At 45.2% G+C, this 15,110-nt stretch overlaps 1 protein-coding gene across 3 annotated transcripts in view; it reads right to left on the bottom strand.

The window, feature by feature from the left end:
* The window catches only part of ankle2 (ankyrin repeat and LEM domain containing 2), a 68,291-nt gene that overhangs the window by 18,283 nt on the left and 34,898 nt on the right, over positions 1–15,110 (bottom strand). For all 3 annotated transcript variants that reach the window (XM_084307899.1, XM_084307901.1, XM_084307900.1), the window contains 3 exons: positions 10,887–11,075; positions 3,487–3,609; positions 2,751–2,814 (listed from right to left, as the gene is read on the bottom strand). In XM_084307899.1, coding sequence (XP_084164025.1) covers positions 2,751–2,814; positions 3,487–3,609; positions 10,887–11,075 — 376 coding nt within the window. The remainder of the gene's footprint in view (positions 1–2,750; positions 2,815–3,486; positions 3,610–10,886; positions 11,076–15,110) is intronic.

Below are 15,110 nucleotides of genomic sequence, written 5' to 3'. Positions count from 1 at the left end.
TGTGGAGAAAAGTTGGCAAACTCGAGCCTGAAGCCCAGCAAGCTAAAGAGACGTAAAGGCGTCTAAGCACCCAGAAACCGTTGGGAAGGATCCAGACTTTTTTCGGAGGAAAGAACAGTCTCTCAAGGCGAACAAGCCTGTTGATGTTAGAGTAGCGTGGAGCAGGGGTGGCAGTGATTTACAGAAGGCTACCGAAGCCTCCTTTGAGTGTTCGCTTTTAATTGCAAAAGCAAAGAAACCGCACAATATTGGCGAGCAGCTCATCAAACCAGCCTGCATCAAAATGGTTTAGAAACTGTGCGGCCCACAGGTGGCGGATAAACTAAAATCAGTACCACTCTCGAACAATGTAGTGAAAGACCGAATTGATAAGATGTCAAGTGATTGCGAGCAGCAGCTGTCAGAAAAGCTTAGAAAGGGTCCATTTGCCATACAACTTGATGAAACTACAACTGTCGCAGACGAGGCTGTGCTCATCGTTTATGTGCAATATATTGAAAATGAGGATCTGAAGCAGGACATTCTCATGTCAGTCAACCTTACTACCAGGATATTTTTACTGCAGTGGATTCTTACTTCATTCAACATAAATGCAAACCGTTCACCATTAGGGCCTGATTTGAGAGGATGAATACAGGATTTTAATATTGGCCAAAATTTTGAAATACATATGGTGCAAGATTAGATTTGTTGATTGAAGGCACAAGTCAAAGAAGCATAGTGGGTCTAATTATGATGCATATGCCTGTGTATAAGCAGTTTGTTATTAAAATGACAAAAAAAAGTATTAAACCCAGCTAGGACAGATTCTCTCTGCTACTGATTGGAATTTCCTGTCTCATATTTAGTTTAATTTGTTGCATTGATTTGTTCCATAAATGCAAACCGTTCACCATTAGGGCCTGATTTGAGAGGATGAATACAGCATTTGAATATTGGCCAAACATTTTGAAATGCATATGGTGCAAGATGAGATTTGTTGATTGAAGGCACAAGTCAAAGAAGCATAGTGGGTCTAATTGTGATGCATATGCCTGTGTATAAGCAGTTTGTTATTAAAATGAAAAAAAAAAAGTATTTTATGGTATCTTATTAGGAGGGGGTCCGCGAATTTCATCAGAGATGTTTGGGGGTCCCTGGGGGGAAAAAGGTTGGGAACCACTGTTCTAAACGGTATTAACACAACAATGTATGAATGAAAAAATATAACGTTCCCACATCCTGAACGATAGATAATCAATGTTGAATGGGCCAGGAAGACTAGCTGGTTGCTATCGCACCAGCTAATGGGGATCCCTAATAAAATTAAATAAAATCAAATCAAATCAAATCAAATAGTAATGCAGATATAGCTATAATATTTAAAAAGTTATAGCCCTGCAAAGAAGGTAAACATCTCCATAGGGTTAGAGTGCTGGCAGACTGGGTACAATGATGGGCACAATGCCCTGCGCCCAATGTGTTATGGGAGAGGTGGGCTATCGCGTCATTGGTTCAGGAGAAGGTAAAGATGGTGATGCAAGGGGGCCGTCTTCAGAATTGCGTACTCTGGAAGCCGGTCTCAGAAAGTAGCGTCTTCAGGCTGCCAGAACACAGTTCCGTGTGGATGAAAGGTACATACGATCAAATAATTTGAATGATATGACCGAAATCGGTTTAGTCTGGACATGGCCTTAGTGTCTGGGCCGATCTGCGGCCAGGGTCTAACTACTCGGGCAGGGCAAGCACTTATAACACATGCATCGACGAGAATCAAGCAGTCGCGGTTCATGTTCATTGCTGGATTACGTTTTGGAAACACGATCGCGATCAGTACTTGGAATGGCGATCAGATAATTGGAATATTCTTTTCGGGACAGATCCTGGTCAAGGTAAGGACTATATGGTATCAATATTGCGTTGATCCGGGCGGCGCAGCGAACATTGCGCTCGTCACCAACGCAAGAGACACCGGTTTCAACTCCGGCTGTCGGTGTTGCCTCCGGCTTGGGCCAGCCGTCATACTAACTCAATTGGCAGAGTTAGAGGGTGGAAGTCGATGGGTGGTAATCTGGACGTTGTGGACAGCGACTCCTACAGGTCGGTTGGGGACGCCTGCACAGCAGAGACAGGAAATGGCGGGGGTAGTGTGAGCCTCCCACACGTTACACCTCGCCAATGAGAGTCCGCGCTGGCAGGTGAAAAGATGTGACAGGCTGCCTCCTCGTGTACCGGAGGGGACACGTGATGCAAGGCTTCTATCCTCCCTACAACCGGCCAGTGGGGGGCATATGCGAGCAACGTTCAAGAAGAATTGGCACAATGGATTGGGATGGGAGAAAAATTGAAAAAGAGGAGAAAAGGTGGATAAAAAATTTTAATATTGCGTTGATCCAAAAATTCCTTCATGCTGATTGGGCCGTGTGTGTGGCGTGTTCCGTTGGTTGCGATCAAAGCACGGAGGGGCACGATAATCAAAATGTGATTTTAGAACAGTAGCTAGTCCAGGGAAGAAACGATAACGATTTTATTCAAATACACGTTGCCGTTTTTTGCATCTTGACCGGAAGAAACTCAATGACAATCGACTACATTATTAGATCCATAGCTATAATATATAATATAGCTTTAGGCCTGCAAACACAGCCACGTATCCCCATGTTAAAAGGCGATGGCATTTCAATGGTAAGGTAAACAGCGACCCCTGACGCTGAATGAGTTAAGAGCATAATAATCCTCCCAACTTAAAACATTTTTAATGTGAATCTCACCCTCCAAATAGTCACATATCTTCTGTTTGACCTCTTCGGTTTTATTTTTTCTTTCACAAATGACCTGTGAAAAGGATAAAGGATAAATCAAACAAACATCTGAATATAGTAAACTTGCTGAATCAATCAAAAGGAAAATGATTTGCTCATGTAACGGAACGTAAACCAAATGAGTCCAGGTATAGGATTCTATCACATTTTCATAACAATAGCACCCTGCGCCGTTTTCATTGAGGTTTCTTACAAATTAACGATGCTCTATGTTGTCCTTTATATGCCGATTATCATTAGAATCTTAAATTGTACCATATGTCCCCCTTTAGACAACATATGTAATGCTACCAGCGCACTTCTGTTAAGATAATTAGTTTACCATTCGCGGTCGCTATACCGAGGTCGCAGTAATAGTTTACCGCTGTTCAGATCACGTCGAAGAATATAGACACATCCCAGTGACCTGCGACCTGTGCTAACGCTCTTGGGAAATGCAGTGTTGTAGTTTTCAACATTTTCACCGTTTAATTTTAAACCAATGCTGCCATCTACTGACAACAGAAAGTGTTGTCTAATCGTCACCTTGAGAGCCACTTCCGTATACAGCGCCGCCCCAAACCCATTCTAGAGATTCCCACTTTTTACTGGAGTGGGGCGTGGCCGTATTTGGTCCCAGACAATAAGAGTGGCTGCAATTGGTCACCGTGACGTTATTGAACTCGAGTCTTTTGAGTTCACTTACTTCACACGGCTTCTGGTCGTACTTGTTCTTGCAGTTCTTGTCGGTGTCGGGGTGCGAACACAGGACGTTCACCACCTCTGGACACCCAAACTTACAGGCGAAGTGGAGGGCCGTCTCAAAGCCCTGGGACAGGTGGAGAACCAGAGCGAGGAAGGACATCAACTAGAGTGGCTACTAACCATTATTTAAGTCATCGATTCATCCAAACATTTATTTGATTGATTCATCAGTACATCTAAACAACAGACAATTGAAGATTTACATTTAACCCTAACCCCCTATGAATCCACGCTGAAATTTAGCTAAAACATGCACTTTAACAGTTTTTCTTTTTGAAAATGTTTGAACAATATTATTGTTTCTGAAGGGAATTATTCTTCTTTCTTGTATTTCCGCCACATCAGATGCTTTTGGAAAACAAAATCGTGTTAGAGATTACAAGTTGCACAGGTCAATGCACTGTAATAAGGCCATTGCAAATTAAAGTGTCACTGATTACATTTATATTCTGAAATTATTAATATAGACACATTTTAGATATTGTAGAAATCATAAAAAAAAACATGGACATCACTTGTGCAAAATAGCCATGACTGAACGTGGGATCTGGAGAAAGCGTGAGAACTCTTTCTTACGCTTTTTTTTATCGGGAGTGTTGAGGTAAAATGTCTATGATGCAGTGAGTAGTGTTGTCACGATACCACATTTTTACTTAGATACTGATACGTTAACGATACGGGTTCTAAAACAATACCACGGCAAAAACCTAAAACATCAGGAAAAGTTATGGAATATAATATTAGAACAGAACATGGAACACTCTTTATAAAATATATTTTTTATTAATAAACTTATTAATTGTTGAAACTTAAATAATAGAAAATACTACAATTATTATGTTAACACTTTGGATGCCAGCCACGCGTTGTCGTTAGTTCATGCCGACCGTTGAGTGCCCGCCAACGCTATATAGCGTTTGTTTGTCGTATTTCTTTTGGCGATTTGAATTCATATTTCATCAATCGAGCCTCAGGTTAGTGTTGCAGACTCTCTCTGAGCTCAATTGGGAAGATACCGCCCCCTATCGTTTCTCCCTGTGTAACTGCACCCCATTACTTTAGACTGCTGAAGGGGGGGGGGCCAGTTTCCTCATTTTACTTTTCCGTCGACACAACTGAAGAATCCATTGTGATCGCCGGCCCGGAAAACACATGGATTATGTATTTACAGTACCCAATGCTGAATCAATAAACGCGATCGATATTTGGAATGGCGATCAGGAATTGGAAAAATCTTTTTGGATAACATCTGATCTGAGGTAAGGAATCTATTTTACCAGTCTTGGGATAATCAGAGCTATTTTCACCTATATATCAGCGTTTGCCCTATGCGTGTGTGTGGCTGTGCATACCAGGCAGGTGGTGGAATTCCTCACCAGCCTGGATTTTGCTGTAGACTGGAAGTGGAGTACTCCTCTTCCCAGTCAGCGGGTGGAGTACTTGGGCTTATTTCTAAGCTCAAGGTCTATATGGGCATCCCTCTCAGAGCGGCGGCGAGTGGGTGGTTCTCGGCGCGCTCGGGAGGTTCCGTCCTAGGACGGTTACGGCGCTGTCCGTGTTGCGCCTGCTCGGTATGATGGCATCTGCTCACTCTGTGGTCCCTCTTGGCCTCCTCTTCATGAGGAGGATACAGAGGTGGTTTTTTTCCAGTATGGAAATGGACCCGGTGTGAGACAATTGGAAGTGGCTGAAGGTTCCCATGTCAGTACTGGGGGAGCTCGTCCTCTGGGGAGGGCCTGGTGCCCTCACCAGCATGGGCAGCAGGCTGTCACACGTCACGGTCTTCACCGACGCCTCCCTCATGGGATGGGGGGGGGACGTGTCGGACCAACGCAGTAGGGGGCAGCTGGCAAGACCATGCTGCCCGGTCTGCGCTACATTCAATGTGTTGGAATTGAAGGCAGTCCTTCTGGTCCTCAAACGGCTCGGCCACCTTGTAGTGGGCAAGCATGTTTTGATCAGGACGCACAACACGCCGTCAGCGTCGTATATTGACAGACAGGGAGGAGTGCGCTCCCCCCGTCTGCACCGGGCGGCGGTCGGGCTCTGGGCGTTCTCCATCTGCGCGGCCTGAGGGCTCTCCACATCCCTGGCAGGGAGAATGTGGGTGCAGATGTGATGTCGCGGGGCGGTCCTCACCCTGACGAGTGGGGACTACGTCCAGACAGTCGGACAGGTCTGGGACCGATTCCGTGGCCGCCCGGGATTCTGTACGCATTCCCCCCATACACCTGATAGCTCAGCTGTTGGGGCGGGTACGTCGGGAGGGCGGGACTTGATCCTGGTCGCGCCGGGGCTCAGCTGTGTGGTCCCCGGCCCTGATTCAACTCTTGGTGGCCCCGCTGTGGCCTGTACCGTGGTCACCGCGGGGCGCAGGCCCTCTCTCAGGCACGCGGAACTCTGTTCTGCCTCCTGTTCTGGGGCAGCCTCTAGGCTTGGCTGCTGAAAGTGTGAATCTGGTGGTGATGCGTCTCGACTCTTCTGTGGTTAACGCTGTGCGTTGCCAACCCTGGACTCGCCAACCGCACGAGCAGGGCATCTCGCGGAACCGGGATATCGCACCCTGACACTACCAACGAGGCACTCACACCCAAGGGGGGACCCCGACAGAAAGAGCCGGTCTGATACAGGGAGAGCGGCCATCACACTTGGTGACATAAGCTCCCCCACTGAACATCTTCCCGGCATGGACTGCTGAGGATAGCCTGCTCTGCAGCTGGATATGCAAGGCGTGTGGTCCCCACACTGCCCGATAGGGTGGGTTCCTACACACCGTAGCCCTGCAGTGATATTACTACCACCCAAACCACGTGTGCCTGACTGACCACCGCCGGTCTTCCGGTCGGGGGAGGCACTAACGTGATACTCGGCCTGGCGAGGGCGGGGCTGGGGGAACTCACGCTGCGACCTCCTGGGCCTCGTGTTCCCCCGCTGACAACCTTTTCCGCCGACAGACGCAACACCAGGCTCACCAAACACAGACGCAGAACGTGTGGCGTGGGAGCCGCTTGACAGCACAGCATTCTCACAGGCAGACCCAGGCCTAGCTAGCAACTGGGTGTCAGCCCCTGTCCCCATGAGAAGCGAAACGTGGGGCCGCTTGCGCTTCACTGAAGGCACGCGGCCCGCAGCCAAAGGGAACAAATCAGAGCCCGTATCCCGCTGGTGTTGGGGGGGGGGTGACCGGAGAGTGTGCTAGACACAGCTAGACGGTGACGGTTTTTTAGCGCGTGCTTATCTAATGTAGCCGATCCCTCGGCCGCCAAGGCTGTTGGCCTTGTGATCACCTGTTGTCTTTGTGCCCAGGGTACCTCAGGCGAGGGAAACATGGCCGCTGGTCGGAGGCCTCGCCACAGCCGCTGGCGAGGCCGCGCCCTCACCTCTGGCTGCGCGGTGTGAGGCGGTGTGGGGCCTAGGTCAAATACCGCCCGCGCTCCTGCGGAAATACCAAAAAGTCCCTCTGCGGCGAGGGGAGCCCTGAGGGGGGGAAACCTTCTCTCCTCCTCAAGGGGAGACTGTTCCAACCAAAGATGTCTGTGAACTAAGGCTGTCCCCGAACCCTGTTTTTAGGGTTCGAACGTTCGCCAGGGTTTATCGAACGAACGTTCGTTTTTTTTTTTTTTTCTTTATTAAATAATTTTTTTAATAAATTTTTTTTTCATTTTTTTAATAATAATTTTTATTTTATTTTTTTATTGTATTATTATAGATCCTACGGAGGGCGGCATTGCATAGTCTATTGGTGAAAAACATGTTGTTTACAGTGGTGGCTGTTCATGTAAACATGTAATTAAACAAAGCACTCAGAAGAAAATAAACAAGCTACTGCATCAAAGTTACTACTTATGATAAACAATAGCCCTTGCACACCGCAGTCACGTAAGGGGCTAGATAAACAAAGGCATTCGTTTTGTGGCATTAACGTTATATAGTTAGTGTTACACGTTCAATAACAGGTATTCACTCTTGGTCGACGGGAAGGGGAGAGAGGCGCGCGCCTCGGCTCCTCAACAGACCCGTCCACCGTCTACCTCGGAACGGGGGACGGCAGAGAGACACCGACGGGGTCCCGCCGGGCTCCCAACACGCCTGCCGCCCGTCCGCCCTCGGCCAGAGTTGTTTCCAACGCAACCACCTCCCGCCATGAAGCTCGCGCTCCGTGGCCGAAAAAGGCTGGTATTCATTAATGATCCTTCCGCAGGTTCACCTACGGAAAGTCGGAAACCTTGTTACGACTTTTACTTCCTCGGCGGGGAGCTAACGTATTAGCTACGTTAAGTCTGTTGTGCTTCTCGCCATAGATATATATAGATATCTATGCTTCTCGCAAGCAGATCAATGGCGGCATTGCCGGAAGTAAAAAAATAATAAACGCTTGCCGATTGGTGGTAACAGCAGAGGCGGGTGCAAGCGGTGTGACGTAATTGGCAGAATCGCCTGTCAATCAAAATTGTTCTATTGCATTGGTTGAGACTAGAGCTCTGGTTGAGTATCCAGCAACAGCCCGGCAGAGACCATACTGGTTGAGCCGAGCGCCTCGGGGGACGCGCCGCTTCACATCGTCTCACCGTCGTGCGCCCGCTTTATTTTTTTTTCACCGAACGTTCGAACCCATTAATTAAAGTCCGAATGTCAGCGTAACGAACGAACGTTCGGGCTCAGCCTTACTGTGAACAAGCGTTGACAGCATCCTAGCCCTCCCTGCGGTTATAGCTTGCGGCTAGGTCAAAAGCTGAATAACCTCAAAACCTTGCGCGATGATGAACGAAAACTCTATTAACATATTGCAGAATGGGCTAGCCCATACACACAATAGTTAAGGGGATGCAGACCAGAAAAAAAATAACGCCAGTCCTGTCCACACCAGGGACCCCCATTTTCAATTCATAGATTCACAAAAAGCACACCTGCCCTGAGCCTCAGCCCATCCACCCATGTAAATGGTAAACAAGCCCCCGTTAAAACCTCCAACATTAGACACCGATTGACCGTCAGCATGAATGGTTAAGACAGGGGTCGGCAACCTGCGGCTCCGAGGCCGCATGCGGCTCTTTAGCCAATCAGCTGCGGCTCCCTGGCCAAAAATAATAATAATTAAAAGAAAATTATATTTCTTTTTAATATTTTTTTTTTATTATTTTGGAGATCGATGTCATACTGTGACACTGCGATGAAAAAATATTTCATCAACTAAGATATTTAGTCAACAAAAGGCTTACCTGTATGCCTGATATGTGGTGCGAAATTTGCGAACAACGAAAAATTTACTTTTTATTTTATAGATTTTCCACAAATAAGGGAAGGACTCAAATATACCTGAATAGTTCAGGGTTTTATTTCAAAGTCGGTCTACAGACACCAGTGTTCTGTCTCCTCTTCTGTGTTTTATTTAAAAATAGGTCTACACAGCCAGTATTTTTTCTCCTCTTCATAAGAGTTTGAGGTTTCCCTTTGTTATAACAGGTAAAAACAGCAATAAAAAGTCAAAATTTTGTTGCTTTATAATCCCATTAATGCAACAAACTGTGTGCTATAAGTATAAAGTATAATACATCGCAAATTACTTTGGGTATGAAATGGTCAGGCGTTTTATGCTAAATGTGGGGTATGCTTGGGGATATATAAAACGTTATACACTGCGTTATCTTCATTTTAAGGGTAAATAGGTTGTGTGGCTCCCTGAGCATTTTATTTTGTGGGACGGGGGAAAAGTGGCTCTTTTGATAGTAAAGGTTGCTGACCCCTGGGTTAAGAGGAGGGAAGACCTTTTAGTAAGACAGCCCTCGGCGGGGAACAAGGGAACGGCGTCCCAGCATTGTAGCATTAGCATTAGCCGCACGCTCTAGGATAGTTGGAAAAACACCCAAAAAAGAGTCATGACGACCATGTTTTCTCAAATATCCTGCCCCTCGCGCCAATACATCACTCGGTTGTCTCACGGGACAACGAGCAGTATTACTCATGCTAGTATCAATGCCCGATAGTGCAGGCCCTACCTGAGCACAACTTAGCTCGACTGCTAACCGTCGTGCGACGTCCCTCGGTCCGCTGTCACGAGACGAGGAAAACCCAGGACAGGCCCGTTGCGCTGTTTAGGAATCGGATGTGCCGAGAAGATTCCAGGGGCTGGTGAACTTCTGGCGAATACCCAACATTGTGTAATTTCTCCCTGCGTTTCATAACAGCTAGTTCACGGAGTGCACTGCTACTTCCGTGTTGGAAACAAAAAGAGGAAGGTGGAGCGTGACCAGTTCCGGCGTCATATAGGGAGACACAGGGGTGTGGCCTGGTCACGTGCATGCGAGTGCATTTGTTTGTTTCGTGAGCACATTAACACTTTGAGTGCCGACGACGTGTAGTGTCGTTTGATTTTTTTTTTAGCGATCTGAATTCATATTTCATCAACCGAGTCTCCCGTTGGTACAGCAGACCCTCTAGGAGCTCAGATGGGAAAATACCGCCCCCTATCGTCTATCCCTGTGTAACTGCAGGCCATTCGATTATACTAGGAGATCCCTGTGGGGGGAGCCTACTGGCTCCATTATGCTGGCGATGGATCTGATGACGAGGGAAGTGATCGCGAGTTGGAAAGCAGCGTGGAATATATATTTACAGCAGCCAATAATCAATCAATAAACGCGATCGATATTTGGAATGGCAATCAGGAATTGGAATAATCTTTTTGGAGAACATCTGATCTAAGGTAAGGAGTCGTATGTTACCAGTTTTAGGATAATCAGAGCTGTATTCACTGAGATATCAGCATGTGCCGTGTGTGTGTATGTGTGATGTTGAGGAAATGAGAGAATAGATTTTTCAGCCCGCTTCTATAGCGTGCATAAGTACACATATACTATCGATAATCTAGTGTTTATTTGAAAACGATTCATAAATAGGCCGACAAATGACAACGTGTCTAGTGTATTCGAGAATATTCCAATAAATGCCATTTATGGGGGAATCTTGAAATTTTCTATATGCTATAAAAAGGATATGAACCGATTAAAAAACAATCCGTTTCGACAATGTTGACTGCAAACAAGTCATTGATAAGCGACGGGCAGATTAGACACATAGCCATAATTTAAAACATAGATTATGCATTTTTAACGCTAACATTGAAGTAGATGATGGCATTCAAGAGGGTAAAAAGGAAAATAAGGCCGGCACTGATAGTGTTAAGTGCTAGGAGATAAGAGTTCTCAATATGGCAGAGCAAGACGCGATTGCCATTATGATAATATAACTCACAGCTTTATCAGGAGTGTTGAGGTCTATGATGTAATGATAACTCACAGCTTTATCAGGAGTGTTGAGGTCTATGATGTAATGATAACTCACAGCTTTATCAGGAGTGTTGAGGTAAAGGTCTATGATGTAGTGGATGCGTTTCCGCAGCATGGTGTCCTGGTCGTCGGGGTACATGAGACGCATGAAGTCTGGGTTCTCCAGGATGTCCAGGAGCAGCTGGGCGATGCCTGCCTGGTTCTCCTTAGCCGCCACGTGCATTACGTTGTACCGACAGCCCTCCTGACCAGACAACATTGTGGGACAACTAAGGATCAGTGCATTGTCAGAATAAGTTAATTCACTAATGTTCCATCTGCATCTCGCATAATGCAAAGATCAGCGGACATTAGACTATACAAACATAAATGTAATATATACAACAACAAACTATTTCAATTTCAATTATATGCATATAAATGTCCCAAAGCTCAGTCTTTGTGACCATTGTGGATCATTGTTCATCATTCAGTCTTTGTTAAATATCAATTCCAAGTCCGGATTTAAAAAGGGTAATTTCAATGAGAATGAGGATGATTCTCTCTATACTCCATTATGTGCGAGCAGCGCGAGTCTCTCTGACTTGCGGAGCACACTGGAGTAACGGAAATAGATGCGTTTGTTAGAGATCAATAATCTTAAATCTTAGAGATCAATAATCTTAAATCTAAGAGTTTCAATAATCTATGCACACTGACAGCCAGCCTTTATGCGACGAAGAGATACACTTTAAATTTTGACGGAGAGAAGATAATCTCCCGTCTTCATATTTTCACACCGCCAACAAAGTACTGGGTCCATGTCCGTTGTCTCGGAATGGATTTGGTGCGAGCTGTCATTTCTGTCCGCCTGAGACACTTGAGGCCGAAAGTAATTAGCCACTCCCCTCCGCCAAAACTGTAGTTTTTTCACACAGCGTGGGAAATAATAAGCCGCATTATCTAACAATAATTAACATATTTACAAGTTGTGAATATAACCATGAAGTTTTGCAAATAAGGAGACCGATGGAGAACATTTCAAAGCACTCAAAATTGGCAATATCTCCATTTCGACCTATTTCTGAATTGCGCAGCATTTTGGGTCACATATATTACCCTCCATTCATTTAGAATTAGCAGTGGTCACATTTAGCAAATTGTTCTGTGATGATAATTATTACCAATAATCAAATCATGCATACTATCAACTGTTTTTATTTATTTAAAAAAAAAAATTAAGATTACTCTCAGGCCAAAGAACTATACAACTATCAAACCAAAATAATTATTTAACCCTTTCACACTACCAAAGGGTTAACCCTTTCACTGCGACAATACAGAAGGTCAACCCTTTCACTGCCACACGACAAAGAGTTAACCCTCTCACAACCACGCTACAGAAGATTAACAGATATGGATGGAGTGCTCTCAAAAAAGGGCCGGGGAAAAAAGCAAAAAATAAAATAATAAATAAAGAAGGTTAACAGATAGTGTGGTAGTGAAAGGTTAACCTTCTGTAGTGTGGCAGTGAAAGGGTTCATCCTTGCAAACTCATGTGTAATGAGCTCCATGTCCCCCTCACCCAGGGGAGGAAATTAGGCCATTTTACTCGCCAAATGAGAGTATTCTTTATGTTTGGCGAGTGATTCATGAAGAGCACTCGCCACACTGGCAAGTAGTAAACAAAACAAAAAAATCATTCTGCAATCTGCTGATTCGCTCACTGGCACAAGCCGAACTCTGACTCCCCCCTTATGATTCCTCCCATTTGCGCCTCATAATAATCCATAACCAATGAACATCATCGTTGCGCTCTAAGCTCCTCCAATGAACACTCGTTTTCTAGAAGATGCCGCCCATCTAGGGGAAGTGGATAGACCACTGCGTGCGGCTCTACAGACTGCTGTCACCGGCTTGACAACGTAGACAAACTTAGACAAAAACACATCAGTGGATGAAAATAATTGCATGTAGAGTCGTCGATTTCGGATATCAGTGCGGTCTGACATGGGGGCGAACAACAGCACGCGACGCGTTTCCTTCGAGTCGGATGAGAATGACAAGTGGGCGTGAGGCTAACGATTCCACTCACTCAAGTTAACCAGCATTAGCCGGCTAGCTGCCTAGCATGTAACAAGCTAGCATGTAACAAGCTACCATAACGCGCTTTCAATATAGTGGACGACTATACTGAACAGCTTTTCTTTGTATTTTATTTTTTTATTATTTTTTTAACAAACATATAAACAAACATGACAACACACGATAAGATATACAAGCATTAATTAACAGTGCATATCCAATGAAATCACCATTTAGTTAAATGTCTTATACAGGATATACCCCTAATACCTGCTATCTAGTACCCTACACACATATGCTCTAGCTCGTACCCCCCCCCTCCCGGACCCCCCATTGGATAATCCATCCATTATAACTTGTTCCTACCAGACACTACCTTTATATGCTAGCTTTTATTCTCTCCACCACTTCTAACCACATTGTCATTTTGGATTCATTGAGACCCAAAATTCTTGCTGTAGATATTTCTTGATAAATCACATAGAGATATGTAAGAATCCAGACCTTCCGGCAAATTTTTTCCGGTTGAAACCATCGTGATGCTATCAGCTTTTTAGCCACTGTGATACCAGATAAAACCAATCTCTTTAGCTGTGGATGTACTGCACACTCAAAGACATCATTCAGCAGTAATACAGAGGGGTGTACAGGTATATTCAAAGTTAAGAGATTTGATAATTGTTGGGTCACTTCTTTCCAGAATATCTTAACTGGTGGGCAGTCCTGAACGGCTTTTCTTAAATGCAGCCAAGTGACATTTTATTATTACCGGGTTTCCCCCCATATCACCACTCGCCCATATGCCCTTCACAACGGTGATGTTGTCATACTTGTCATTCAGAATACACCTGCTGAACCCCTAGCATTGACATGAGATTCGATTCCAATGTATTGTCATCATACAGCACAAGTACAGTACAACCAGAATACATTTGGCATCCAACCAGAGTGCAAATGAAACAAGTTCAAGTTTATTTATTAGTTGTCATACAGAAGTACAGAATACTTGTAATGTGTGTGCTGTGAGCTGTGAGTGCATTTGATGGTTGTTACATATTGTTATTGTTCGTTGAGCATCCTGATGGCCTGGGGATAGAAGCTTCTTCTGAGTCTCTCTGTGCTTGCCATGAGACTCCGGTATCGCTTGCCTGACCGCAGCAGTTCAAAGAGGCAGTTGTTTGGGTGGCTCGAGTCTTTGATAATTCTCTTAGCCTTGTCCATGCACCACTTGTTGTAAATGCCCTGGAGAGTGGGAAGCCCCCCTCCAATTGTGCGTTCGGCTGAACTGGCCACTCTCTGTAGTCTGCTACGGTCTTGTGCGGTGCTATTCCCAAACCAGGAGGTGATATTGCCAGTCAGGATGCTCTCTATTGTGCATGAGTAGAAGTTCTTAAGGATCTTCTGACTGACTTGGAACTTCCTTAGGCGCCTGAGGAAGTAGAGGCGTTGCCGTGCCTTCTTCACAACACTGTCAATGTGTGTGGTCCATGTCAAGTCCTTGGATATGTGGACTCCGAGGTACTTAAAACTCTTCACTCTCTCAACCGGTGCCCCGCCGATGCTGAGGGGGCTGTAGTCCCTGACCCCCGACCTCCTAAAGTCCACAATCATCTCCTTTGTTTTGCTGACGTTCAGGGAGAGGCTGTTCTCTTGACACCATCCCGCTAGAACCTTGACCTCCTCCAGGTAGGCCCTCTCGTCGTTTTCAGAGATCAGGCCCACCACTACTGTGTCGTCAGCAAATTTGATGACGAGTCAAGTTCAAGTTGTTTTATTTAGCTATTACATTACAGTGAAATGCTTGGTTCTTTCACTGCCTAGCCCAGCCCAACCCAGTCCAACCTAGACCAGCCCAACTTTCCCTGCCCAACCCAGTCCAGCCCAGCCCAGCATCTTTCACTGCCCAGTTCAGCCCAACCCAGTCCAGAATAGTTCCCTTTCATGTTAATATGTGATATGCTAATTTGAAGAGTAGAGACGGTGTGATTAATATATGTTTTATGCTAATATTGTGAAGAGTAGAGACACTTAATGTTTTATGGTAATAAATATTTTAAAGAGTAGAGACACGGTGTGATTATTACTATGATTGAAAATCAATTTAGACTAAGACATACAAAGAAGTAATTATCACAATTAGCGATTTATTTATGGCTGGTAAAAAATCTGTTTGGCTGGTAAAAAAAATCATATACTCGCCAGTTGGCTGGTAAGC

This window comes from Notolepis coatsorum (genome assembly GCF_963971535.1).
Source record: "Notolepis coatsorum genome assembly, chromosome: 2".
In the NCBI taxonomy this organism is placed as follows: domain Eukaryota; kingdom Metazoa; phylum Chordata; class Actinopteri; order Aulopiformes; family Paralepididae; genus Notolepis; species Notolepis coatsorum.
The sequence above is the reverse complement of the archived record's forward strand: the minus strand, read 5'-3'. Positions and strand labels throughout refer to the sequence as shown.